The 26,584-nt window shown below is 36.2% G+C and overlaps 1 protein-coding gene across 2 annotated transcripts in view; it reads right to left on the reverse strand.

Annotated features, from left to right (window-relative positions):
- OLA1 (Obg like ATPase 1) overlaps window positions 1-26,584 on the reverse strand; it is a 101,988-nt gene that overhangs the window by 31,604 nt on the left and 43,800 nt on the right. For both annotated transcript variants that reach the window (XM_074910448.1, XM_074910449.1), the window contains 3 exons: window positions 21,275-21,450; window positions 8,649-8,729; window positions 8,296-8,393 (listed from right to left, as the gene is read on the reverse strand). In XM_074910448.1, the coding sequence (XP_074766549.1) occupies window positions 8,296-8,393; window positions 8,649-8,729; window positions 21,275-21,450 (355 nt within the window). The remainder of the gene's footprint in view (window positions 1-8,295; window positions 8,394-8,648; window positions 8,730-21,274; window positions 21,451-26,584) is intronic.

A 26,584-nucleotide genomic window follows, 5' to 3' on the forward strand; every position in this document is an offset into this window, starting at 1 on the left:
AAGTAGATTTGGAAAGCCTTTGAAAAAAGAAAACTGACAGAACACATATTTTCTTGGCAGACATCATTCAGGAGATAAATTACTGATAGAATTCCATTTTAAAATCTGCTATTACTAGACAGTATCAGTATTTTTATTGGGTAACTTGATTTTAAAGTAGAAAACATTTCCCAAAAACATTTTGTCTATGATTTCACCAGCACCAACACTTTCAGGGTAACAGTAAGGAAAACTGAGACATAAAGCACAAGCTTTCCAAACAGCAGAAAGTAAGTAGTAGAAAATTGAAGGAAGTCCTTTACACACCATAATGGGAAGAAAGAAGAGCACTTACTTATTAGGCTCTGCTTTATCCAAATCCACTACGCAATAATGAAATTGCTACTCAGACATATTTCAGCATCTCAGGTTTGTTTCTGAGCAATTTAAGCAGTCTTTGAAGTTTGAAAAGGATGTTGTACCTCATGATCCATCCAGTCAGGAAAATGTTGCATTGCAATGATTTTGCAACAAAGTTCACATCGTCTTTCACAATGTCATCACATAACATTTTCTGTGGAAATCTCTCTCTTCACTGCTCATGATCTACACACTGAATGACGCACAGTTGTGTAACTAATTGATTATTTTTTCCTCTAGTACTATACATCTTGAGTAAGATGTGTTTATAAAGATGACAAAAATATTTATTGAAAAGTCCCAATTCCAATGAAAATCGGGAGGAAACAAAGTTCTAAAGTGTTCAGACAGTATATACAAATAAAGATGCCCCTTCTTGCCCTGCACAGGCTTGGATCACTTTATAAGTAGATAAGTTTTTGCTTGTTGAAAGCCATCATCTGCTGCTTTAGATTTTGCCTATGAAAATCCAAGTGTTTAAATAAAATATCACACAAATTACTTGATTCTCCAAACTGCCACAGCAGAAGTATTAAAAGAAGTATTATCAGCAGGTAGCAATTAATAGGAACACACAAGCAAACTATAAAATTAGTGGAGCATCCGAACTCAAAGCTGTGGTTGTTCTGTGTTACAACTGCACCCACAGAATTGTGTGCAAACAGCTCAGAAATTATGATGATGACAGCCAAAAAAAATAAAAACACTGCAAAGAGCATCTGGAGAGAGAAGAAAAGAAACAGAAGATGGGAAGCAAAGCTGAACTGTTCAAAAGGAGGTTTGGTATGACCTGCAGCTGGCAAGACAGCGATCATACACACAGCACTGAAGTTGAAAAGTTACTTATAGCTGCTTTCACTCAGCACAGCCTTACTGATACAAAGCGTCAGGACACAGTTCGTTACTCTGACAGTATAATCAGCTTGATGCACACGGATACTCTCAGAGAATACGAGAGGCTTGCTGGGGTATGGCTGTGTCAGGCTGGTGTTTGGTGTTGTGGTATGCTGGGCTCTCATGTATCACTCACAAAACTGCAGAAACTGTTCTTCATTACTCTGGTCATCTTGTTCTCTATAGTCTGTGGCCTTTGAGGAGTTGTAAGAATAGCCTGAAGCTACCTTTATCTGCCCAGGACAGGCCTTCCCAAAAATCAGGAGGTTCCACTGCACCACCACCCCCTTCTTACCAGTTTCAAGACTCAAAATACCCAAAATAAATTACTGAAGTTTTATTTCCTGACTTCACAACCTACATTTTAGCTATTTATAAGCACCATGTTGTAACCAGGTGGATTGAAATTTCTGAAAAAAGCTTCATCAGACAGCATTCCCATTGTTTAAAATATCCCAGAAACTTTTTACTTGGAAAGATTTACTGTCCTAATGCTTAGGAGCCAAGACTTGATGTTTGGTACAGAGCAAACTTGGTATCAGATATAAACTATGGCACTTGTGCAAAACTCCATCCAAATCAGAAATTAGTGTCCTCAGCAGTAAAACTGGTCAAACTTAACACTGAAGAGTCTCAGTGATTTAATCTCTTTCCATAACCCACAGCATCTGCATACAAGTGGAGCACTGGAGTGAGGCTAGACTTTTTCTGGAAGGTGTTTTTGTGTCTGGGGCAAGGCTACACACTGGACCTGAGAGCAGGGACCCATCTTCCCCATGCTTAAAGACATATCCCCAACACCTGCTGCTACCCAAACAATATGTATTCACATTCAAACAGACAGGGGATTCCAGAGGGGGAGGCAAAGGAAAGCAAAGCAAAGCAGGAAGTCTGGTGACAGAAATCATCCAGACCAAAGGATCTGGACTGGAACTAAGCCAGCAAGAATAGGATGAAATCAGAGAAGAGGGAGAGTCAATCTGGCAAAGACCCATGGAGAACATGTCAGCTGGGAAAAGGGTAGCAAATAAAGTTTGGGATAGACAGAACAATTGAATGAAAAGTCACTGGAACTGGCACAACAGAAGTCTACAAGAAGTCAACTGGCAATGTCAGGCAAAGGTGCTGGAAAGAAGAGGTCACCATTAGGTTGATGGATGATAAATTAATACATATTCATTAATTAATTTGTATAAGACGTAATAAAGAATAACTGTATTAAGCAAATAGCATGCACTATCCCCTACTACAGTAGGTAAGTGCTCCATGAAAACATGTCATCCTCTAGTTAAAACAACCTGAGCTGTAAGGTACTCTCTCAATCAGGCAGTAAAGTGCAACAGGAAGCCTAAATTCTGGATCTTGTCAACTTTTGAGTATCTGACTTCACAACTTGTGTATGCAAAACTCCATTTATACGCAGATAATATAAATCACCTTTTAATATTTTTTTAAAAAAATTCAGCGGTAAGGCAGAGACAAGAAGTGCAACATATTTTAAAAATAGTAATTTTCCAAATCTGTCAGCATAGAAAACAATCTTAAAATCATTAAGCAGTTATGTCAAGAAAACACCTCAATATCACGATGGCATTACAACTTCTGATTTAAAGAATTCTACACCGAATACATTCTCAAATATATTTATAAAAATAAAATTTATTTACCTAAATATTCATGACTGTACAACCTATAGGGTATTTAAATATACACTTACCATAATTCAAAAAATAGATGTAATTCAGAAACTGAAGGTAGTAGAAACTGCATTCTGTCCTCACTCCGGTATCTCACTACAAAACTAATATGCTGGTGTTTGCAAATAACTGTTTGCTCTAAGTGAGGTAATTCTGTTTATCTCTGCACCGCAGAGGTTCATTAACAGCAACATCCCTCATTTTACAAGAGGAACAATTTTTAAATATTTGGTCCAAACGGGAATTTATTTGTTCTTAGCAAAATTTGCAAAGTTCATCAATTTCAGACAGCATTTGAAAAGGACTGAAACTTGGACAGTGAAAGGAGATTGTGTTTCTGTGGGACTAAGACAGCGATGTTTCACACTTCTACGGAGCCACCATATTACTAGTTGCAAAAGAGACGGAGTGTAGCTCTTCTTTCCCTAACTTTATTTCCTGCAAATTTATTTACTAAGGTTCCTAAATGTACATATCCTTACACTGCTTGTTAAAGAGTGTTTTGCTTCAAGGTATGTCATGATGTCATGTTACTATTACCATTTCCATTAATCTTTATTTCTTTTAAAGTGTCTTTTTGAAAGGTCTCAAACCAAAATGCAGGTAAAATAATAAGAAGAACTTTCACTAATTTTTATTTTTACCATGGAGATAAAATATTTATTGGTAACCAATTTAAGAAGAGTCTGTACAAAAAAAAGTATCTCCAGGGCTTCTCAAAAATTAGACATTATTTAAAAGAGTGGAAGCAGAGGCTTATGACCACATGGTTTTTTTGTTTTTGAGCTTCTTTAAGTTTTCTTTTCTTGTTTTTAACAGGGTACTGAAGCCATGAAAACCTTTTGAATAGCACTACTTCTCCTGTCACCATCCTCTTGCTCTACCAGGACATGACATGGCCTTGCTCTTTTGATAAGATGGTGAACACACAACTATTAGATCTATTCCATGATTGGGCACACACCCACAGAAATGCAACCAAGAACACCAAGTCTCCATTTGCCACCAGGTAATAACTCTCATTCCTAGTTAGCTTAAAAGTGAAAAACTGAGTGAAGCATATTAATTCATACTCAAATCTATTGAGTCTTCCTGTACTTTACCCTTGATATTTCTTTCTTGATGTCAGATTCTCCCTCCCCCCCCTTTTTTAATATTTGGAACATCTGAAGCAATATGGAAATGATGAATAAAAAAGGATTATTCACTCTCATACTAGAAGATCTAAGAAGCATCAAATGAAATTATGATGTGACAGATCCAAAACAAGCATAAGGAAGTACTTCTCCATATAGCACATAGTTAAACTGTGGAAGTCCTTGCTTCAGGATATTGGGATGCCAAAAGTATACTTGAGTTCAAAAGGTCAGTGGCTAAATTCATAGAATAAAAATCAGTCCGAAATTATTAACCACAAGTATATCATATCTGGCTTAGTTCTACAATAACAGATTGCAAAAAGCTGGACACATACACTCTGTTTGCTTAATCTGTTCCTATAATCTTCCCTGGACATCTGTTAGTGGCCTGTCAGAAACATGATACCAAACAACATAGACCCTTCATCTGACCTAATTATACCTCTTCTATCTTAAGAACATTAAAAATGCCATAAAAATTAATGGGAAAAAGGTTGTTTATTATGACATCTATACCATCTTTCTAAATAACGCAGGAGATACTTCAAGAAAGGTGCCCTATTCCATCAACACCCAACTTATTTTTGTTAACAGAATGTCTACCATAACATTTTAAGAAACAAGCCCTTGAAAATAACGTTAACATTTGGATATTCAACAATTCTGAATGATGTTAGAGAAAACAATGTTCAAAAATCCATATCAAGTCTCAGATGACTTAATTATGATGCTATAGTTACTAGAAAATATTTATCAGCATAATCAGCTCTATAAATTACAGTCTAGGCATAGGATGAAAAAATTTGCTTTTTAGTCCTGAGAAGTTGAGTCAAAAGATCAGTCTATGCAGCTTTGACACATACAGTATTCCTCGTGCTCACTGTAAAGAGTAAGTCCAAAATACAATAGCATGGGCCACTACATCTGCTCATTAATTAGCTCAATATATTTCATAATTAGAATCCATATTATGACCTGCTAAAAGCACCCTCTTTAGCAAGACTAAAATGTAAACCTTTAACTAGGTGAAGGACTGATAAATTTCATGTCCTGGATTTATGTGACATCCTGTGACTCAGAAAGCAGTTTTAACTGAAAATTAAGAGGCTTATTTAGAATTCTTTCACGGTAAAATTCAAATATATACCATGTTAAGGTACTAGATCCATATAAAAACCATTAGGAATTATTAAAAGAAGGGCTTAAACATTCATTTAGAGCACAGCAATATGTAGTAAGAATGGTTTCAGTGGATTCCCCCATACAACATCATGATTACTGTCATCTGATCATAACACAAGTGCGACTAACACAGCTGCCATGTCAGCTTCTCTTCAGGAGCTAGGTCTTAATCATAAATCAGCTGAATGACTAATTCAACATTGTTAAAACCAGCAAGTAACTGCTTGGAGCCATTCCAGTTTTTACATCTTTCAAAAGGTCAACACACCTACTCAAACACACAATAGTCCTATCTTTCACAGTGTTTTCTTCTCTTCTTGGATTGAAAAATAATATGTTAGCACTTGTGTTTTAACTAACAATTAAAATGTTCATTAATTCTGAGTGACCCAGTAAAGCAATTTTAGTTTGCCTCTCTACCCACAATCAAAAAGCCTCTCCTCTCCTTTGCCATTTTAAACACTCTGATGGTTGTAAAAGTCTTATGAAAACATTTTACTGCTGAGTTTCCTGCATTAACTTCACTTTTGTTATAGCAATATTATGAATTAAGTTCAGAAATAAACTTAAGTTGAACGACTAGTCTAAATGTGGCTTGCATTTCAAATATGAACCTCTACTCCTCAAAATAATAATAAAAATCACAAATTAAGTGGCATCTAACAGTAAAATATATCCTAATCATTTACATCTGCTTGCACCACACAAATGACAAAAGCCTACCGTTAGCATCCTTCATAGAAAACATTTATTCTGCTCTTAAATATAAAAGCTATGTTGCATAAACAGAGGATTTAAAGCTGTGGCAGAGTGGCTGAATGAAAGAAAATGGCAATCTTTCTGGTTCTAGTAGATGCCTTTCCCTATCACACAATGTTTCCCACTCATAAATACATGACAAATACTTCCTCAATCATTTTTTACGAGCAGGGATGCACAGGGGGTAGTCAATGGCTAGCTTGAGGGAAAATAGGAACAGCAGGAGGCAGAAACTGTACTGAAAATGGCTATGTGGTAAATTCTCTTCTGGAACATCACTCAGCTACCCAGGCTTTGATCTTTCAGCTACAATTACACTCACATCCATGAGATGTGGGTATACTTTTTAAAAACTAAATCATTAATTGTAATAGAAACAGTTAAACCATTTCATTATATGACTCCTCAACTCAAACATCTGATCTTTTACAAATTAAAAATTGCAATTTATACAAAGATTTGCTTTCAATTGAGTTCAACTATGTCATCATCACAACTAGTCTCACAAAAAACATGGGGTGACTGGCGACAGCTAAATCACAGACTGGCGTCTCCTAAGTAGTCTGTCTACCATTAGGGTCTGGGAAATGGTATTTACTGTACAATTAGAGCCAGTGAGCTCTACCTGTAATCATCCAAATACAGGTGCGTGGATCCTTTTTTTGGACAGGGAAACCAACTCATCCATTTTCACATAAACTTCCACGTGTATACTGTTATAGCGAACCTTAGGAAACCTCAATATTTGTACTTCAAAAAAAATATCACCTGACAGTAACAGAGCAAACAGTACTATCCTAATTTTAAAGACTTCCTTGCTTAGAATCACTTTTCATGTTTAAATCATCAAAAGCATTCAAAGGAGGAACAAATTTTAAATTATAAAATTTGGCCAAATATAAAAAGCTTACATTATTACATTGGTTATCAAGATTATTCCAAGGTCTGCATTTTGAGCTGAAAGGCTTTGTTATTAAATAGGTTAAATTTTGTTCTTTAATACTAACACAAAATGTCTCGGAGTATCAGAAGGACAGTTTTAGTTGCAGTAATTTCACAGAATTTATTCTAATGATTTATTGGAGTTAACCATCTGACATTAATTATTGTTTTGGCTTCCAGTCTATGAATGTTTATTTTTCAGTTTAAAGCCTTCTCACTCTTTGATATCATATGGAAATGAGAATTTTTAATGGAAAATTGAAACCATGTGCATCTAAGTACTTAATGAAGTACAGGGAGAAACAGAGGGTGTACTTCAGGAGAATTCAGATATTCCGCTTTAGATACTTTTGATTTGTTTGGATGAGTAACATGCATATATCTGTTCACAAACATACGTTTATATATCTTCAAAGTATCTCACAAGTACAACATTTAAGGATCTGAATACTAAGAAAAGGTTTGTTTGGTTTTTTTTTTTAAACTAAATATACTGCCATAGATTTTTCTTCATTGTATACTACTCAAACTGTTCCCTCCTCCACAAACCTTTATCTGTTTATCCCACCTAGAGCTTCCAATGACATGCTAAATGCTGTACCTCTCAAAAGCAGATTCCCACCATATGTCTACCATGTTAGGACTGGATCTTCATCCAGTTCATTGAATGTCTGATAGACTGATTTCGCAACCACCACGTACTCAAGTCATAATATTGATGCCAGGAATACTTGACTAAAATCTGTGCTGTTCAAGGCATTAACGCCCATGAAAAGAGGCCTGTAAACCTTAAGCAAACAGAAGCAGTGGCAAGGAAGCAGGCACCCAACTACAAACAGAAGAGTACTGTTAAAATAAGAAATTTTGTCACATTTGAAAGAGTTCTCTGCAATTCACATAGCTTTAGTCCTCTGTCATTCAATTCATTCCTTCGCAATGAAAAAGATGTTGCTCAATCAGCATTATATAACATGATAAAACCATATGTTTGTTTAAATAAGAACTTCTAAATCAAATCTATTTTCTTCACAGTTAATGGATTCACGTAAAAACGTAAAAAAGGAAAGCATATTCTTTTCTATTCTGCACTTTCATTCAGGGCTTCGCCATATGCATTATGCTCCCATTGACAGGCTACTTAAGTACAAGTAACAAAAGTGCAACATTAGTTTTATTCCTCTTAATTAATATCCTTGGTGATCTTCAACATACAAGGAAATATTCACCATTGAAAAATGTGAAACAGAAACATAGATTTAGATATTTAACCTGAACACACTCACCACTTGTTTTTCTTTCTAATGTAGTCTTTTTCAGAGAGGTTAACCAAGTAGATCATCGGTTTTGAAGTAAAAAACAAATGTTTGTTCAAAACATCAATCTAGAAGTGAAAATACAGGAGGAGAATTTTACAAACAAGATATACCAACCTGAGTTAATTTTATGACCATTCTCCTCATGGCATGTCTGAGAAGGCAACAGAATTAAAGTGTAATATATAGATCACTGACAAACATTGAACAGGCTGACAAATTTAGCATTGAATACAATATGAAATCTAAAAAAACCCTTACAAAAATACAGTAACAGGTAGCAAAATTAAAAGTCAATTCATGGGATAATATTTATAGCCTACCTCTTTGTCATTCCAATCATGATAGAAGCGGACAGCTTTCTTTTCATCTATTACCCATGTCTTGATTTTGCACATTACGTCCTATGCAAGATCAAGAAAAAACAAAGTCAAAAACTCAGCTGGATATCAGACCATTCATTCTCTTCCATAAACAAGGCATGTGTATGTTAAGATTCAAAACATACATACAAATTAAAAATTTGATAATGCCTCGTAAAAACAAATTTTTACTCTCCCAGAAAAATAGAAATTGCTGCTTTAGACGTCACTACAGACCAATATCGATCATTAAAGCAATACAAATCCCACAATTAAGAGGTTAAATACACAATACTCAAGTATCATCTCTCACCACTATGAAAATTAGCAGAGTTCATAAAATATATGTAAAAATCAGTACATTTTAGATTGCTTTTCAAACTCAGTAAGACGCGACATTTCAGCATCCAGCACGAGAGACCACATACAATATAAACATGCCATTAAGAAAAAGGAATGGGTGGGAAAAAACACAGCAAATATCTTTTTTTTTTAAATTGTGAGCAAAAGAAATTGAGCCTATTATTGATGATCCACCCTTCAAGAAATTAATTCAAATGGCCAAAGCCCTTTTTATTCCACATTAATTTTTCGCCAACACCTTCTCCCTCCCCCCCCCAAATGAAACCTGCCAAAGCCTCCATTACACAATGGCAAGAGCCTTGCACTGGTGACCTCCAACCAGCTGCATTCACTTTCAGAACATCTCTCTCGGCAGGAAATCTAAAGGCCTTTTAGTTAGCAAGCTAGTGTGCATTCAGAAGGAGTAACTGCAGGAAGAGCCCAATGTGCTTTGTTTCTCTGGCCTTTCTTCACAGAAAGATTAATCATCTGTGAAATGGAAACGGCAAACAGCAAGTGACACAAACTGAACCCTTCAAGCCTTTCCTCATCAGTTTTGTGGTCGTGAATCCGAAAGCTGCGTGTGGCACGGTTCTCCTTACAGGCAGGTGTTAATAAAAGGCTCTTGGGTCTGAAAGGTCAAACTCGGCTCTTCTAGGAGTAGTACATTTTAGAGTTGCCTATTTTTTGTTGTAGATAATTTATGATCATGCTTTAAATAATGCATTTTTAGGTTATAATTGACGCAACTGAGAATTAGAATCTTTAAAATACAAGGAAACATTCCCTAAACCATTGAGCACACGGTTTTTGTGCTTAATGCTATGCAGTTGAAGTACATTTATAAACAACCACAAACAACATCAGTATTTACAACAGTCTTTTCTAGTCTTGCAGTTGCTTTAGTGAAAAAAAAAAAAAAAAAAAAAAAAAAAAAGGAAAAGCTCTTCTAAATCTTCAGATCCTGATTTGAAACCCTCCAGGAACAGGACTCCCCACAGATTTTAACAAGGAAGGGGCAAGCTAAAACTTTTAATGAAATCTAACATGTTCTGCCTAAGAATAATCACTTTTACTCTCCTATAACTGAATTTCACTCATAAATGTTTAAAAGTGGCTAATATAACACCATTTCCTACAAGGAGAAGATCAAAGTGCTATATTACAAATGCATTATGATTAAAAAAGCACTGTGCAGCTTTGCTATTAACTGTTCTTTAAACCCTAAAAGGCTTCCCATAGATCTCACTTGGCACTGCATATACAACCTTTGACAAGTAATGTAGACCATTTTTATTCATTGCCTAAAATTGTAGGCAATTATGTGCGTCACACTGGCCACCTGCAAATTCTGAATGCCTGCTCCAGTTGTCAGAGCAAAAAACTAATGTCGGAGGGGATTAATCTAGGGGGAGAGAGTCCTCTTTAATGGCTCCAGCAGGTGAAATGGCCCAGCTGGTTACTATGATGAGTGGCCAGAACAGCTTATGTAGAGACATGCAACAAGATTACACATGAAGAAGAAAACAGTGGTACCATCTTATCTTTAACCCTATGTGCTTTTTATTTATTAATTAATCAGCATAAACAAGGTAAAGGAAGCAATTCTAGCAATAGGTCCACTTCATTTAAGACCTTTATCCTCTGCTTTTGTTTAAATAGATATATAAAAATCATCACAATCTCCAAGATTCCTGTTCAGCAGTGAAGGAATTCCAATTACACACTGTTTCGGGTTTTAAACTACTACTGTAGGCACCCACCACATGGCTTTCAGCATTACAGTTCCTCCACAATAGCAACGCATTACTCCATATAAACTGGAATCGATAAAAAATTGACAGAAAAAAAACATTATAGCACAAGTTATCAAAGCCAATCTTTTAGGCTTAAGCAGCAAGGAAATGGTTTTTAATCACACTGTAAGGGTAGCTACAAAATATGCAACCTCCAGAAAATTTCAAGCATCAACGCAGCAAATAAAGTTTGCTCTTTCTAAAGCCTACCTAGAGCACACAGCAGACAATCAGAACTTCTCTTCAGCATTCACCTGCTACCTACAGTAATACATCTAAATCCACTTCGGTACAGACCTAATTTTTCAGAGTTCTCATTTGGGTACCTGATTTGATGCTGTTTGCAACTGTTGTTGTAAAGGAGTAATTACACGGCTAACTTCTGCAGGGAAGGCTGACTGACAACTGAATATGCCGGTGACAACCAACAGCTACGTATTTGCAATTTTATTTTGGTTTTACAGAGAAGGTGACAAAGTATTGGAAAACTTTATTTAGCTTAAAGGATGGAAACTTAAAGCACGTAACAGCATTTATGTCTGAAGCTGGTGAGGCAATAAGACAAGGTAAAAATCTAGAAATTCAGCCAAAGTCAATTTTCTCTGATGGACTATCTGGGCAGTTAACCATGCAGAATGTAAGGTAGACGGTCCAGAAAAGAAAAAACAAGGAAAAAAAAAAAAAGGAGAAATAGATGAACTCAGAAGCCCCTGCATCAATGGTGGTGTTCCATTTAAATGAGATTGATATGATCTCTTAACAAGAAATCATTAAATACTAATGACAATATGAAGAAAGACAGTTGTTTCCACATACTACTACTTCACTCAGCTGCCCCAATAGTCAAACACATAAAAAGCAAGTAGTACATTTTCAGGTTATATCTCATATAGCATCATTTTTAGTTTTATTAATTGCTTCTGTTTAGGCCTGGTGAAAGAGTATGAAGTGACCTTTTTATCTTCACTATCACTGTAACAGTAATTTAAAACACATTTAATCACTACTCTAGTTAACTCCGAGATGCTTAATAACAGAATACAGAGCAATGATCCACTTTGTTTTATTAGATCTGGCCTCCCCAGTTGCACACTTCGAGGTCAATCTGTCACCAGCAGAATGATCCACTTCTTGTTTGATGAGAGGCATATTCTTGTTCTGTTTTTCAGCTAGCAACATTAGAGCAAGGACCATTTCAAAAGCCATCAAAGCCCCCTCCAAAATCCAATTTACTTACAGTTGTCAAGGCATTTGAAATACAGCAAACTTCATGAATATCAAATACCACTGTTTTAAACACCAGTTAATATCTGACTATATCTGTGGCAATATATTTAGTACATATAAATACTATAGTATATTTAGCTATATGCAATACAGTGATTTTACGTCCTGCTGTCATTTTCCAAAGGTGGCAAGTAGTCAACCCACAAATGCTAAGCAGGACTTTTACAGTAAATCCCAACAGTATAAAATACTATAAATACATTTAAATTGCATTTAGGAGATTTGTCAAGACATGCTCATGAGATACGGTAGAAAAATGTGCATACATTAATAAACTCTCTGGATGGATGATAGTAATAATGTGTGTCAATGCCAAATTCTTCTTACAGCATGAGGGACTAAACTGAAACTTGGAAAACTCACTTGCCTACTTGGCATCGGAGAATTGTGAGTTTTTTGTTGTAAATTATCAGGGTATGTAATTAACTTCCGCAAATTTAATAAAGAAGTAAGCAGTTGTGAGGATTATCACTTCACACTTCAAAGTGCAAGTGAATTCTCCGTGATCCTGCAGGCAGTGCAAAAGTCACCGCTACTACAGAGAGTAACTGAGTACAGTAGGCTTTTTTTTTCCCCTCATCAAGGGAGATGTTTTGGGGAAGCATAGTGTTGCTCAACACCTTATTCGTATCCTTCAAAACTTCCAAGATGTAATAACTGTCCAGATCCCAGTAAACACTTCAAAAGCAGTTAAACAGTTCTTATTAAAATGTTTCAATTGTCCAAAATTCTATCATTTTCACTGCTCTGCACCTCACAAAAGCTCTAAGGAATACCTGAAACATTATCTGTAGCTCTTAGCTCTTCTCATTTCATAGAGAAGTCCAATCAGTACAGCATATCAATAATGAAGGTAGTAGCATATAACTAATATATTCAACTTCCCGAAAGAATCTAGCTCAGTGACGTATTTAATTAAAAAAATACTGCTTACAATAAACAGTCAACATCACCTAACCAGTAGGTCTCAGAATGTAACTGTAAACAGAAATTCCAATAAGCATGTTTCTGGTGGCACTCCAAACAAATTATTTGCATTTTGCTAGTTATCATCTTTCATCAACAGCCAAAAATAGATCACGTTAATGACACAGATTCTGAGAAGAGTAAATTACTAACAACATGAATCATGTGTGTAGTGACCAGAGCTGCTAGACAGATTTAGCAAAAGCAAACAATTTTTTTTACAATACAATAAATTCAAATTCATACATTTGACGGGTGGGTGACAAGGAAAGGTGGATACAGTTTTTACCAGGTAGAGGACTTCCCCGTTGTGAGAGTGCCTGAGAAAACTTGAGGATAGCAAGCAAATGTACTGCACTGTAACTAAAAGACTAATACAGTCTTTGAGTATATAAACAGGCGAATGTCCAATATGAATAATTCTACATTTTTATCTGAAATACTGAAAAACTGGAGAAAAAGAGAGGTTTTCAAGAAGTACTTATACATGAAGACTCAATGTGCTTAAATCTTATGCTTTTATTCTTACTGCATTTCATATATATAGGTAACAAAAAAAAAAAAAAATCACACAGTACAGGGTTTTTCACACTAGCATACAGAAATTAAATGAGTGGATGTTGAAGCTTGACAAATACAGACTAAAGCTTTGTCTAAACAGTAATGATAATCACTGGCACAGCTTATGCAAGTTACAATAATTTATATCTAGCTAGAAAATTTTTAAATAAAGTTTAATTTTCCCCCCTAGGAGATATATTCTATTTTAACCACAATTGTGAGAATTAAATTGGGATATACAAGAGATCAAACTAGATAATAATTAGCATTCCATCTGGCCTTCAAAATAGCTATGATGGTGTTTCAGATACAGATAAATATGCCATTTGAGGTAGAGTACTCATAACTAAACTGTGCTCCATCAAACCCAGTTTATTGTGTGCACACCAATTTCCTTGTTAACACAAGGTGTACGGTGTGTACCATGCCCACTGTTGTCCTATTCATGGTTTTCCTTGGAAACCTTTTTCAGTTCAATTTAGCATAGCCTCAGCAATCTGCTCTTCCTGGAGGTTTTCCGGCAATTTAAGAGTGAGGCTGAAGCGACAATGTAAGAATTTATTGTAAAAACGATATTTAAAACCAGTGGTATTTTTAAATTATAATTAAGACAAATTTTGCAGCTTAAAAAAAAGCTAGATCATGTTTTTCTATTGTGTAAAGTGCTTAAATAAGCTGTAGCAGCTGGGTGCAATAAAGAGAACAAGTCAGGTACTACATCAACTGGAGTGACAATGAGCTCCTCTGTGGTACAAAACAATATCTAATCTCTTACAATTCCCTTGCTTACTGACTTTAATAAAAATACAACAGGAGAAGTAATGGATTTAGGACAAGTGTATTATCCTTCCTTCTATTCAATACCTTCTAAGAGAGCCAGTACAAGCTGTACATGATACAAGATTTACTCAGAGCTAGATGCCAATAATGTTTATGAACCACAGCAACTACTTTCACCCAAAACATCCTACAAGTATTCCAGGCAATGTAATTCATGTCAATAATCCCCAAATTCTCCTGTGTTGATCATGCTTGTGAGTTCTAAGGCATTATACTTAAAATCATATATAGCCACTTGTAGCTTCTCAAAGAAAAAAGCAGGCAAAAATACAGAAAGCACTCTATTGACAAGTGATTATTTCTAGCAGTTCACAAATGTAGAACAGGGAAATCACACTGAAAAGTAAAATGAACTCCAGAGTTCCACTCAACTTGTCTTACTGCATTAATCTACACATTCTTATTTCCAAATAAATCCATGTGTGAATGCATTTGTTCTAGATATTAAGCCAATTGAAAAAGGTGTCTTTTTCAGAACAACTATTCATATATGGAGTTACTTGGGCATATGTATATACTATTTAAAAATTACAGCATGGCTTAGATCTACACATACCCAAACAGACATTATTTACAAAAGTAATTATTATAAGCCACTGTTCAAATCTACACAGGAAAGATCAGCCTTGACAGGAAGTATTTAAGGATTGACTTCTCTTTGTTTACTGGTAATACCAGAAGAAATCCAAATGTTTATTTACACATTATGTACTTTTAAGTCAGGCTTTACTACAGATTAATTCACAAACATCTGCCATGAAAATTTTCCTGTTACATTCAAATGTCCTCCAGAATAAAATTTAATTTCCTCTAAATACCACATTAAGCACAGTAAATGGTCCACTAAAGATTTTAGGCATAATTATATGCATTAAGAATATAAATATTTTCTCATTTCCCTATGGTTTAACATTTAAGTTACTAATTTTAACAGCCATCAGCAGAAAGTATGTCAACAGTGTATACGTATGCTGTTCCTTTCCCTCCATCTCCAGTGGTACAAACTGGACTCTAAACTCTCCTCACAAAGAGAGACCAAAGAAACTGGAGGCGGGGGGAAATTACAATTCATCACTGTATTTATCTTCAACTTGAAATGAAAGAAAGGTGAAAATTCCCAACTGACATCATCAGTTAGAGGAAATAAGTGTTCACCCATCCGTGAGAACTCTGGCGAGTGCTTGCAGCACGAGGTCAGCAAATTCTGCTCGGCGCCATCCCATTCATCAGAATATTGCAGTAAGGAAAGATTTTCACTCCATTTTCACCTAGTATGTATTGGTAATGAGAAGAAACTGAATCTACAAAGTCTCTGCTGTTTGTGAAGTATCTCCCATGCCGTACTGGTAATTTTAAATGAACAAAAAAAAATAATCTTTCCGTTACTGTATTATCAGGACCAAGACGCTAAATGGAATGGATGAGGAAGAAAGGTATTAAAGCTACTTAAAACATCATTAAGAAGATTTTGCTTTACTCCTCATAGTACATATATACTGACAGATACTTACACTCCATGTCATTGTATCAATTATTAGGTTCATCACCCATCACAGTAACAAAACAAAGCTTAATGTCCTCCTTGTAAGTTAAATATGCACTAGATGGTTCTGGTACTATTACATTAAAAATGAAATCTCTAACTGTTCTTTTCCTAATTGCAATTACTGTTGCTCTTACAAAATGTGATTTGAAAAACTAATCTTATTTTTAAATTGACAGACTTTAACAATGGAAATTAGATATCTCACATGACTTGTAGAAGCACCCCTCATTCAACTGAAAACTCAAAGTTCAAATGCAGTGAACATTGAACCTGACCTACTGTAAAAGCCATCTTTCAAAACTGGAAGCTTAAACACTGTGGACATTGATACTGACCTAAAGATTTTGTCTTCATATCACTAACATTAATAATCTGCGTGAACTCAACTATAAATAACATTCTTGCAGTCAGATATATAAATCACGATACCATTACCACTAAGAATTATTCCGCACTGGAATTCAAAATCTGATGCACTAACAAAGGGCTGAAGGAACAGCTATCTACTGCAGAGGGTCAGTCTCTAAGGACTAGAACTGAATCACATGGGAACAGTAATGGAAGAGAATCCTGCAATAATGTTCACTTAACTATATTATAGTGTATTAGCTGCAAGACTTCTGTCTCCAGGCCTGAAAATCCCATACATTAAAAAATGTATAGTTTTAAAATAGGTCTTAAAATTTGTACATTCTGATCTATAAATTCATATGGATTTGATTTTACTCTGAAATATCCTGCTACGCAAAATGACAGATGAATAATAAGCTAATAATAAAGTTTAACTCACTATCTTTCTCATATCTCTGCAGATACCAGCACCAGACAGATTTAAAATATGAAATCAAAACTACTCTGATTGCTTTCTGAAAGTATATTTGCACTGTTTTAATACATGCAAATAACCGGGGTATTTTTATTCTATAATATCTCTTTAGAAAGTTATAGCCAAAATAATATCTAAAGGTATACTGAGTCTAAATGACTAATACCCTTATTAAAGGCAGACAGTCATTTCTAAGAAGGCAGTGAGAACACTTGCAAAACAGACAAAAACGTACGTGTAAAGGAAGCTATTCAAAGCCTATGGCAACATTACATGTTGCTGATCTCGGACCACATTGTGTCATTGATTTAAGTAGAACTTGAAAATTATTTCATTGATGGCTCCCTAACAGCAGTTGGCTATTTTATTTCTGCTGACAGGGGATTGAGAAATCAATTCTCTGAGAGACAGGACGAACAGTTAACACTGTATTCAACTGCAAGCCAGGTCACTGCACAAAGGTGAACTTACCAACTGTATGCAACATGGGCTTGCATGAAGGAAAAATGCTAATTAACAAGTTAGAACACAGGTGTGAGAAGGCAGGCAATCAAATCCAAATCTCAGATTTAAGAACTGGTGACTGATACAGACTGACAATTTTCTCTTTTTTCCCTCCTAAACCTTTTGGAAATTTCAGACTATCAAGTTACACTTGTGGAGGCTTACTGATAAAGAGAGTTCTCTAACACAGACAATTCATATTTATAAAATAAGAAGAATGACTTCTACTTTGAGTTAGGTTTCAAGAAACACACAGTGAAATCCCCTTTGATGCCAACAATAAGATTACATAGGTCACACGTTGATCATAGCTTCTCTGAAATCAGTAACTTTTCCTTAGCTTTCATATTAAGGTTATTTGCTATATTCAGGAGACTACCAAAGGAAAAACATACATGACTAAGATCAATATTAGTTCTTTTTCTTTCCTCACCTTCTTTCTCTAACATTATATAGTGTTCTTCCTCAATAGATCTCAAAGTGCTCTCCAAAAAAGTGGAAAGAAACAAAAAATGCAATTCAAGTGCTAGTTCTGTTCAGCAGAGGAAAGCAAGCCAGTAAAAGGTCTGAAAGTGATACAGGTAAGAAAGCTTGCAATATATTTATCTGAATGAACCACATAACTTTCACAACTCTCAACTGTTTAAAACTCTTAAGATGTTCTCAAGTGTCTCTACTCCCAAAAGGATGTGAAAAAGAAAACAATGAAAAGGAGACTAATATTTTTAACACTGTGCCTTAAAAATAAAACAAAACCCAAAACAACCTATAAATACTGTTTTTTTCCCTTGTAACCTCCCAGTTTTCCTGAAAGGGAAAATGACCAGGAACACTCAGAGGACAAACAAGACCCATTTGTTGCACACCTCTGCTACGGAAAGAACAGAATATTAGTAATATTAGAATAGTATATTATACTGGTAAATAACTTAAAAAGTGAAATACTGAAAAGTTCTCTTCCAGTGCCTCCCTTCCCCCACCCCTTCTTGGACAACAACCTGTTTGAAAAAAAGTATTAATTCTAGTCTATTATGTCTCTTAATTACTTTTCTGCCCTGGAAAGAAGCAGCCTTGAACAGTAGGCACAAACTGCATGTAAACAACATTACAAATTGTGCTTGACAGGGAAATCTCTCTGTGCCCAATAAGCTAACTGCAAAATGCAACAGATTTGAGAAATGCAGAATGATCAAACAGGCAAAAGACACTCCTAACATTTGGCTACCGCTTTAGAGAGGCAAAGTCTTTTAACTGTTTTGTTCACCAATACGATATGGTTTCTCTCCTAGACCCATAAGTCATTTACCACACAGTTAATCACACAGTACACTATGAAAATGCAGCCATAGGCTTTCTCTGCAACACAAAACGTTAAAGGAAAATAGACAAAGCAAGCTGTACAGGAGTGCCTCACAACCCACTGGCTGAACGTCTAAATAAACCCCTCTAGTAGCTGGAAAAAAAAACCAAAAATCACTGTTACAATCTTATAACCACATAGATCTATTTGTAGAAGCCATGTAACTAGGCCTAGGGATTGATTTACCCGGAAAAAAGTAACCAGGAAGAGCTTTCACATGCCTTTAGCATTAAAAAGAGTCCATTTTACTAAGTCTACTGTCTACCTTACAATTCAAGCATGTAAGTCACAAAGGAAAACAAGCAAGAAGGTCTAAGATCAGCAGGACTCACAGACATGATGCCCCACAGCACTTCCCTGAAGGGATTCCCTAGGGACTGTAGTAGGTGCAGCCTTTGTCTAAAGGGGAACATTAATTTGTGCCTCTGCTCTGTTCAGCCACCCCTTTCCATGAAACAAAGCCATTTAATGCCTTTGAAACCTCTATTGTTGTTAACAAACTCAGCTGAGACTGGCCAAGTCTAACAGCTGTTACTGAGAACAGAACTGGTGGAAGAGCAACATGACTTCAAGAAGCTTGTGTTTTCTGCGCATCTCTTAAAAAGAAAGGATAAAAAACCAAGGAATGACAAGAAGTGTAGCTTACAAACACAAGATAACACAGTCATTTTGACAGGTGAACTACAGATTAAATAATAGTTTGGAGACTGAAGGAAGAAGCAAAGAAAAGGATGAGAAATCGTAGCTGGGTAAAGAGAGATTAATAATGCAGATTAAAAAAAATTTAGTTGATTTAAACTGCATTTCTAGATTTGAGGTTATTTACTGCCTCCCTTGATTTGAGAATAATCTGACATTTTCTGTTTTCAAACACACACCAACTTCCTATAGTTAAAACATGAGTAAGAAAGCTCTGTCATACAACAGTAACTGTACCTACCACCCACTACACTTACATGATGACTATTAAGAATTTTATTTAAAACACACTTGAGTTATGTCTCTCTGCAGTCACAAAAATGCTGACTTCTTCCTTAGTGCAGGAAGACTATGATATGAAACCCTCAAAGCATCCAGATGTATATTCAAAAACTTGATGAGAACATCTCCAATGTGAGAAGCCAAACAAAGCTGTTTCCAAAGACAGCCACATAAGAAAGTAAGCAATAAGAGCTCAAGACTGGGGCAGAACAGCATCACAACGCTCCTCATTTTCATCATCTCATACCGATGCAAAATTTAGCCTTGGGCTGAATTTTGAATTTGCCATGGACAGGATTTTTGCTTGCCCCTTTCTTTAATGTGAATTAAAAGGTGAAAGACTGTGTGGATGCTATTTGAAACTGTAGGCATAAGCTGCACTATTCCTCTAAGCAGGTGCAACTTTTTGTAAAAGATAAAAATCACTGTCCACGTGTGCTCAAGGTTGGACTGACACATCAGCTAAGACCTTAAATGAAGCATACCTGCTTCTATCTCTGGGGTTGCAGGAAAGCCTTCATATCATCCAACAATAGCTATTTTTTCTGACTTAGACCAATCAGGGAGTAAAATACTTTCCAAGACAGAAGTCTAGTTCTTCACCAACAGAAGGTGCTTTTTAACACTGCATCACGAAGATCAACATCTTGGAGGAATGTTCACTTTCAATTCCTATTTACTTTCAAACACTAGGTAGGGCCAATAAATTTCCTTGCACTTCAATGCTAATAAACTAAAACACCAGCACTGATATGACAATGGTTTTTTTACTACGTGATACCTAAAAAGCCATGGGAGAAACCAGTATTTTTTTACTACTTAATTGTTAAGCATAAATAGTCTATTTCCACACTGATAAGCTGTAGTAATTAGAGAATGCACTTTATATACCACCTGAAATATTTATAGAAGATTAATGAAATAAAGAAAATTTAATAACTAGACTATTGACAAAGTATAGCAGACTCAAAAGTCAAGTGGCAGTAAAATAATCATTTACAAAAATATACTCTGAAGTTGGTAATTATTATACATTTCTAATTTACAAAGAAACACCACTACTACCCTGAGATAATTGAGCTCATTTAAACAGGTTTCCACAACATTCTAGAATTAATTTCAGCCAGCAGTCTTTATTTAACATGCACTAAAAGAAACAAAGTGCAACCACATCAAGAAAACACATTCACTTGATGGCTGCAGAAATACTAGTACCAACATCAGACTAGAACTTAACAGCAAGAATAATCCAGAAGTGACTGCTGGACTTTGAACTACAACTAAACACTGATATAAGTTTGACAAAGCATTGGCAATTCCCATATAAAGCTGTATTAGCAAGAAAATAACCGTTACATTTAAAAAATTATAACTAGCTTTATCACTGCCAACACAGCAAATAATTCTGATAATTTTTCAACTCATAATAAAAATTACTTTAAAGTACACATAAAAATAGTAGTAGTGTTTTGTATTATACATGTGGGAGACCAATGATGAAACCCAACACCACAAAAACTTCAATTCAATAGAGAGTACTTAATGACCTACTTTTATAGGTCATTTACATATACTTACATATTCAGGTTTTAATTTTTTGTCTCCTCCTCTTACAGCTACTTTTTCAAGCTTGTCTATACTCTGCATGATCAGCTCCTCATCTTTAAGTCTAAGTTCTTCATGTATTATTTCAATGTCACGAACAGGATCTACACTTCCTTCAACATGAGTGATATCATCATCTTCAAATGCTCCTAAAACAAAAGAACACTTAAATTACATATTAAGCTAAAAAGAAATATATATTTACAACATACTCTTAAGGGTCACAAGAGTTTGAGATGATAAAGTCAGTAGGCCTGTCATACTGTCACCTGCAATATTTTACATCATACTGGTTTAGTCTGTTAATTTATATGCCAACTCCAGAATCCAAAGCTTTATACAGATACTTAAAAGCATAACACTTTGTCATTTCAGGAGTGCACTTAACACATCTTTAAGAGTTTCTTATACATAGGAACAGGCTACAGCACTTTCCTGAAAATAGGTACCACTGTATTTAACAGTATCTAACCTAGCAGTAGCAAACATAGTAGCTAAATTGAACATGGCAGAACATTTTAATACACACAGTAATGACTAAAAGACTCATGGAAAGAAAACCTTACAAATCACCCCGGCAGCTCTCACTGGCCGACCAATTTTATGCATTAAGAAAAAAAAGAAGTTCTAGACAAAGAATTCTGAAGTTCTGAATGACTCTTAGTGTTTCCAAGGGAAACAGAGCTTTGAAAAAAAAAGGCCTGAAATCATCTGGCAGACCTTGTCCCTGTTTCAATCTACTTTATCACTGCGGTTCTGACGGTGATTAGATAATGAACCACTCAGACACACAATTTACACAGCAGCTAATTTCATCGGCCTGATTTGAGGGTATGGTTTTTAGGGGGCCATCAAAGAAGCAGATGAAGGTGCATTTGTCATATATGAGTGACAACCATTCACACTATCTGAACAAAATGGTGCTGGCCCTTATTAGAAACACATGCTATTATCACATATTTAAAGTGCAGTTGAAGCCATAATTTCAAATTGCCAACTGGAAACATAAGGGTAAAACAACCAGATATTACTGAAGCATGTGTGCTGACTTCATGCCCTTCTGAAGACAATCTGGCAACATACTTCAACTAGGATTTAAATTATCAGATAAGCACCATCACCAAAAAAAACCCCAAGGCCCCAAAAATCAATACATATTTAAAAAATAAAAATATGAACAATTTAAAACAGTTTATTACTTATTCTTGCATCAATTTTCAGAGTATTTGCATGCATATCCTGTAACATTAAAGATATGCCTGAGAAATCAACCACAAAAATAATTTTATATTAATATCACCAAAATGAAAATAACTGATTTTTCATATGAGAAAAAAAAAAAAAGGCATTTCTTGTACTGAATATAAGACAGGAAACAAAATAAACTACAAAGAATCCCTTAACTGATATAGAGAAAACTGAGCTTTTTTATTGTCACGCACATCTTAAACTTCATCATTTCTTTTAACTTTTTTTTTAACTGAAAACGGTGGTTTTGGCAATATAGATTTTATATCAAAACACATGGTACGCAGGTTTAAAATGTTGTTGACAGTCAAATGTCAAAATCATTTTCACATAAACTTATGAAGTCTTTAAAACAGTGGTTACCAGAAATTTCCTCCTCTCACATCAGATGCCTCTCTCCAAAGACGATTAATGAGCTTCCTTGGTACAAGGAAAATCACCTCAGCAATAGATCCAACTCTGACAGTGGTTGTGATGGGAGAACAGGCTGCTCTGTCAAACAGAAACTCACTACACTAACCCATACCAATGCCAGGCAATTCAGGAAGAGATACTGTAGTCTTTGCTGTCCATAAATCCCTATCTGCACACCTGACTTAATGGGACATGGGCTGTTCAGATGAACAAATACTAGAAAACAAAATGTAACAGCTCTGTTCTGATTTACAAGGAAAATATTGAATAAAAAGGGGGAAAAAGAAATAGGAAGATGTTACCATACAGATCTGCCGTTTGAACCCAGATGGCAACTGAGCACCACACAGACACTCCCTCACTCCTTCCCCTTCAGGAATGGGAAGGAATCAAGATAAAGGCAGGGAGGAATGACTCACCCATTATGGTCAGGGGCAAAAGACAAACTCATTAGAAGAAGGAAAAGAACACCAATTTAATTCAAACACTTACAACACCATCACTTAACAGAGTAGGACAGTGAGAAGCATTACCACATCTTAAAACCACCTTCTGCTAACCCTAACCCCCCACCCCTCCCTTCTTCCCAGGATCACCTTTGCTCCCAATTTCTCTGCCTCCTCCCCTGCAGCAGCGCAGAGGGGCAGGGGACGGGATTATGATCAGTCCACTGCTTCTTCCTCCTCAGGGGGAAGATTCCTCACACTCTTCCCCTGCTCCAGCATAGAGTCCCTCTCACAGGAGACAGTCCTCCACAAACTCTCTCCAGTGTGAGTCCTCCCATGGGTCACAGCTCTTTCAGAGCTGCTCTGGCATGGATCTCTCCTGCACATTGCAATCCTCTCAGCGCCAAACTACAACAGTGGGGGCTTCTTCCCATGGAGTCCCAGCCTTCTTCAGGCACAGTCATCTGCTCCAGTGTGGGGTGCTCCACAGGGTGCAGGTAGGCACCTACTCCACCATGGACTTCCATAAACTCCATGGGGGTGGCCCTGATGTCTCACTGTCGGATACAGGGAGAGGCTTCTGATCCAGCCCACCTGACCCCCTTCCTCCTCCTTTCTTCCAATGACCTCAGTGTTTGCACAGGTGTCCTCCTGGCAAATCCCCCTCCCAGGTTCCCCTTCTTAAATACATTATCATAGAGGTGCAGAGAAGGGTCCAATTTGCACCAATCCTTGGTGCAGAGAAGGGTCCAATTTGGAGCTGTGGGAGCTCTGAGAAGCCTCTCACAGGGGGCCATCACTGTAGTCCCCTCCTCCACTACCAAAAACCCTGCCATACACACATAAAGCCAGCACACGATCAAAGAAAAGTCTACCTGCCCAACCTTCTCAACAGATGAGTAGTGTTTATGCAGCTAAAAAAGTAGGTTATCTTTCTTCCTGGTATCAAGAAAAAAAGTGTCCATTACCATCTACATAATATATTTGCATTTTGTTTACATCTTTCTTCTATATTTGGTGACCATGGGTTTAAGAAACAACAAAAAAACCCTCCATAACTGTAAAGATCTTGCATTTAGAACATAAAAAGTAAAGCAAACAGCCTGTTTTGGTCTTAAGAATGACATTTTTCTGAAAAAGCAAGTGTAAGGTAAATTAGTCAATAATAACAAAACACAGCTTATATATTACTCTTATTTTTCCACTGTCTTAAACAATAGTAAAACACTTCTTCAGCAATTATCTTCATTTCTTCACATCTTCCCATACCTTTTCACTAAAAAATCCTGTTCTCTATTCACTGAAAACCAATTAATTCTGTTCCACCCCCATAAAACTGAATCTATACATTTCACCTTTGCTCTCCTCTCAGTCCACTAAATGCTTCAACCCATGAACACTTCAACATTCTGCCAGAGTTTCCTTCAAGTCTCCTCCTCCCATCAGCCACCCTCACACCCATGTCAGCAGCCATCTTGCAGCTCATTTAGGCAACATCAATGACAAAAGACCCATATGTGGTAACAGGCAGTTGCCTGGTCAGGTAAGGAGTCCCTCTACTGAGCTGATGATTCAAGGGAACAATTTAGCTGCCTCTCCTCCTCACTGGGTCACTTGACTCTTCTTGTGGAAGAAATGAACACTAGTTGCATGTTAAAGATAGTGCAACACCTGTACAGTGAACAAGATGCACAAAGTGGACACAGGCCACGAACCTTGAGTAAGCAGTAGTATAAGTAGTTAATATAGAGCACTACGTAAAAAAGCAGCCCATTGAAAATGAAAAGGACCCACTAAAATATGCTGAACTGGAAGAGGCAGGGAGGATGTGAGGTAGGTCTTGAGATGCAAGATCACATCAAACAGATGAGAATTTCAGTTTTCTGAAGGAACAGGTAAGATTATCTTGGGTATCACAAAGAAAAAAAAATACCAGCTAGCTGATGGACATGTAGCACTCTGAAGAAGGCAAATGAAAAATAAACATCGACAAAGAAATGCTGATATTGGCTTGGCTGATACTGATCACTGATTAGAACAGCATCAGTGATTAAAAATAATGGTGACAGGGAGAAAAGGATCTAGTAGTCTTGTTTTGATCTCAAACCGATTACTAGCTCGAGCAAGCTTGGTAGAAATACAAGGGAGGAAAGGTTCCCTGAAAAATCATCCTAACAGGGCATCCAGGTGAGGAGGAAGAAGAATAGAATGGGATAGTTGCAGACGAACAGAAAGCACAAACACCTCTCAGAGGTAAAACCCATTTCAATTATGAGCTGTGTTCAAATACAGTGAACCTCAAACACAATGTGTCTTGTCTTCTTATTGACATAATGAGGGCTCAACTTCTGTAAATATGATGGATCTTTCCATGGTTAGAAACTTGCCTACACACTATCCTCTGCAGCATACTCACACCTGCCAGGCTACTGGTTGCTGAGATCTGTGATCTAGCTTCCTAAGGTTTCATTTTAAATAATTCAATATTTTTAAACTTATGCTAAAAAAGTTGTCTTTAAAAAAATGTAATATTCTGGAATTTCATCAAACAATAAACTGATCTAACTATGCCACTTATTTTCAGAAAGATGAAATACTAATTTTAAAATATATTTAATATGAACTTCTCCAAAACTGGCCATACCATAGCATTCTCAAGACAGTATAGCCTATGGACAGTGACCTTCTCCAATGAATATAATGAGAATCTATTTTCTTCCCGCGTCTTCATCAACTGCATTTGCTTCTAGAACACGACTCAGTATTTCTCAAACATTACCCCAAGCCACAGCACCTTCCTTTTGCCTAAGGTTTCCTGAAATTATAGTGTCTATGCTCCAAAACTGCTGCCCTCTCACTATAGGAAACTATAGCATACTACTTACTATACGAGAAAAGAGGAAGCGGTTTATCCTATGGGGAGGAAAAAATATGTACACAAAATAGACTTACTCAAGAATCTCCACAAAGAAGCATCTGTTTGTCAACAACTAAGCTAAGCATACAGCAATACTGGAAGGTCAACTGGGAGACCCTAAAAAGTAATTTCATTATTTAAAAAATTGATTATGACTTCTCTGGTGTCTCACAAATCCCCCAGTGGTAAAGTATATTTTTATCAGAAGTTAGTCAAAAGGATGTTGAATGGAATCCATCTCTTTTTCTTTTATATTTT

Source organism: Athene noctua, chromosome 7 (genome assembly GCF_965140245.1).
Source record: "Athene noctua chromosome 7, bAthNoc1.hap1.1, whole genome shotgun sequence".
NCBI classification, from domain to species: Eukaryota; Metazoa; Chordata; class Aves; order Strigiformes; family Strigidae; genus Athene; species Athene noctua.